The sequence below is a fragment of the Vigna radiata genome, chromosome 8, assembly GCF_000741045.1.
Source record: "Vigna radiata var. radiata cultivar VC1973A chromosome 8, Vradiata_ver6, whole genome shotgun sequence".
NCBI lineage: Eukaryota > Viridiplantae > Streptophyta > Magnoliopsida > Fabales > Fabaceae > Vigna > Vigna radiata.
Genome location: NC_028358.1, coordinates 19,788,089 through 19,790,451, shown reverse-complemented (window position 1 = coordinate 19,790,451; position 2,363 = coordinate 19,788,089). Strand labels below are relative to the sequence as shown.

At 46.9% G+C, this 2,363-nt stretch overlaps 1 protein-coding gene across 2 annotated transcripts in view; it reads left to right on the top strand.

The window, feature by feature from the left end:
• LOC106769985 overlaps positions 1 to 1,095 on the top strand; it is a 4,198-nt gene extending 3,103 nt beyond the window's left edge. Inside the window, exon 7 of one of the 2 annotated variants that reach the window (XR_001376395.2) lies at positions 241 to 1,078. Coding sequence is in view for 1 of the 2 variants with exons in the window: in XM_014655807.2 (XP_014511293.1) it covers positions 263 to 865 (603 nt within the window). In the remaining variant the exon portion in view is untranslated. Of the gene's footprint in view, positions 1 to 240 lie in introns of both variants that reach the window. The other variant, XM_014655807.2, reaches the window with a different exon arrangement.
• Positions 1,096 to 2,363: the final 1,268 nt, after the last annotated feature.

Sequence of the window (2,363 nt, the reverse complement as noted above, 5' to 3'; positions counted from 1 at the left end):
GTATGTAATTTATATACGGATTATCCGTATGTAATTTATATACGGATTATCCGTATGTAATTTATATACGGATTATCCGTATGTAATTTATATACTGATTATCCGTATGTAACATTAGCTACGACAGTATTATATACGGATTTTTACCCTTATGTAATCCGTATATAACCAAAAATTATATACGGATTTTGGACTTTATATACGGATTTGGGCTGTAGATAATGACGTTTTTTCTTGTAGTGCATCCCCTGAGCAAAGATTGATGCATAAGAGGAAGGCCGCGAGGGTGGAAGGGGCAGCTAGTGCGTCTGGAAAAGAAAAAACAGTGACCGAGACTGGCGAGCCGGCTGAAGATCTTAGGCATAAGATCGAGTTCAACTTCGACGCCACCGAGGAAAAAGTGATGGCTTCCATATCTGAGCAGCAGATGTCCGAGTATGTGCTTGGTAACCTGTTGCGTTGTGGAGCGGCGGCTTTTAAGATGGCGTACGCATCCAGTAGGGGAGATGTTCAGAACGAAGTAGGTCGTCTCAAAAAACAACTTGAGGACGTCCAGGCCGCACATGCTGGGTGTACAGAGAAAGCCAATGAAGCTGCCAAAGTCATTGAGGAGGGAAAGGCCCATGCTGAGAGGTTGCGTAGAATTAGCTTGGAGCTGCAGACCGAGCGGGACGGGCTGCTCAAAGACATGGAAGAAGCAAGGAAGACGATTGCTAACTTGAGCAATATTCAGAAGGAGCGGGATGAGCTGCTGAAGGAAAATGCCGAGCTTAAGCAAGAGAAGGTAGAGTGGAAGAATACTGAGGCCGAGATGTTAGAGGCCATTGGTCAGGAGCACACCAAGGGATTCAATAAGGCCTTTTGAACTTAGGAATCTGTAAGTGGCCTGATAAATTAGGAATCTTATACTAGCTTTTCTGGAACTTCGTAGTATTCTGTAATTGCTTCATAAGCCTTTTGAACATGGTTTTTTCTGGTTTGATTGTTGATGTACCTTGCATATTTCGTTGGGATAGAAACTTGCCTTATCAAGTTGTTGCGTTAAACTCGTTAGTCTATCATACTTAGACTTTTGTTTTTCGTGATGGATCCATCAGTTCGTATTGTATGTTTAGACTCGTTGGTCTTCAGACTCCTGGCTTTGATGTGTCTAGACGGGTTCGATCTAGGCCTTCGTATGGATGGATGTGGTTGTCCATAAGGCGTCAGGACGCGTTCGGTCCTGGCTTTGAGGCATTTAGACGCGTTCGGTCTAGGCATTCGTATGGATGGACGTGGTTGTCCGTAAGGCGTCAGGACGTGTTCGGTCCTGGCCTTGAGGCTTCTAGACGCGTTCAGTCTAGGCCTTCGTATGGATGGACATGGTTGTCCATAAGGCGTCAGGACACGTTCGGTCCTGGCCTTGAGGCGTCTAGACGGTTTGGTCTAGGCCTTCATATGGATGGACGTGGTTGTCCATAAGGCGTTAGGACGTGTTCGGTCCTGGCCTTGAGGCGGCTAGACGCGTTCGGTCTAGGCCTTCGTATGGATGGACGTGGTTGTCCATAAGGCGTCAGGACGCGTTCGGTCCTGGCCTTGAGGCGGCTAGACGCGTTCGGTCTAGGCATTCGTACGGATGGACGTGGTTGTCCATAAGGCGTCAGGATGCGTTCGGTCCTGGCCTTGAGGAGTCTAGACGCGTTCGGTCTAGGCCTTCATATGGATGAACGTGGTTGTCCATAAGGCGTCAGGACGCGTTCGGTCCTGGACTTGAGGCGTCTAGACGCGTTCGGTCTAGACCTTCGTATGGATGCATGTGGTTGTCCATAAGGCGTCAAGACGCGTTCGGTCCTGCCCTTGAGTCTGTTTGACAAATATTACACAAGATATGGAGCTGGAATACTTCATTGAAATAATTCTGAAAGAAAAAATTGTTCACGGAAGGACAATGAATGAAAATATAACAAAACTCTAACTGTAGTAGAATTTGAGGTGGGTGGCGTTCCAAGTGTTAGGAACAACTCTTCCGTCCAAGTATTCCAATCGATATGCTTCGTTCTTCAAATCTTCACTGATTCGGAAAGGTCCTTCCCAACTGTCAGCCAGCTTGCCGTGTGCTTTGTTTTTGCGTGCATCACCCCGTTTGTGCCAAACAAGATATCCTTCGGTGAAATTGCGGGGCTTAAATTTGGTGTTATAGCGTCTGGTTACCAGTCGTTTTTGCGCTTCATTCTTTATCAGGGCTATTTCTCGTCGTTCGGGTAGGGTGTCGAGGTTCATTCTCAGTTGTTCGGCATTGAGGGTCATGTCTTGTATGCGCCGTCGAAGGGATGGTTCCCCCATTTTGACTGGTAACATGGCATCAGTACCATATGTTAGATTGA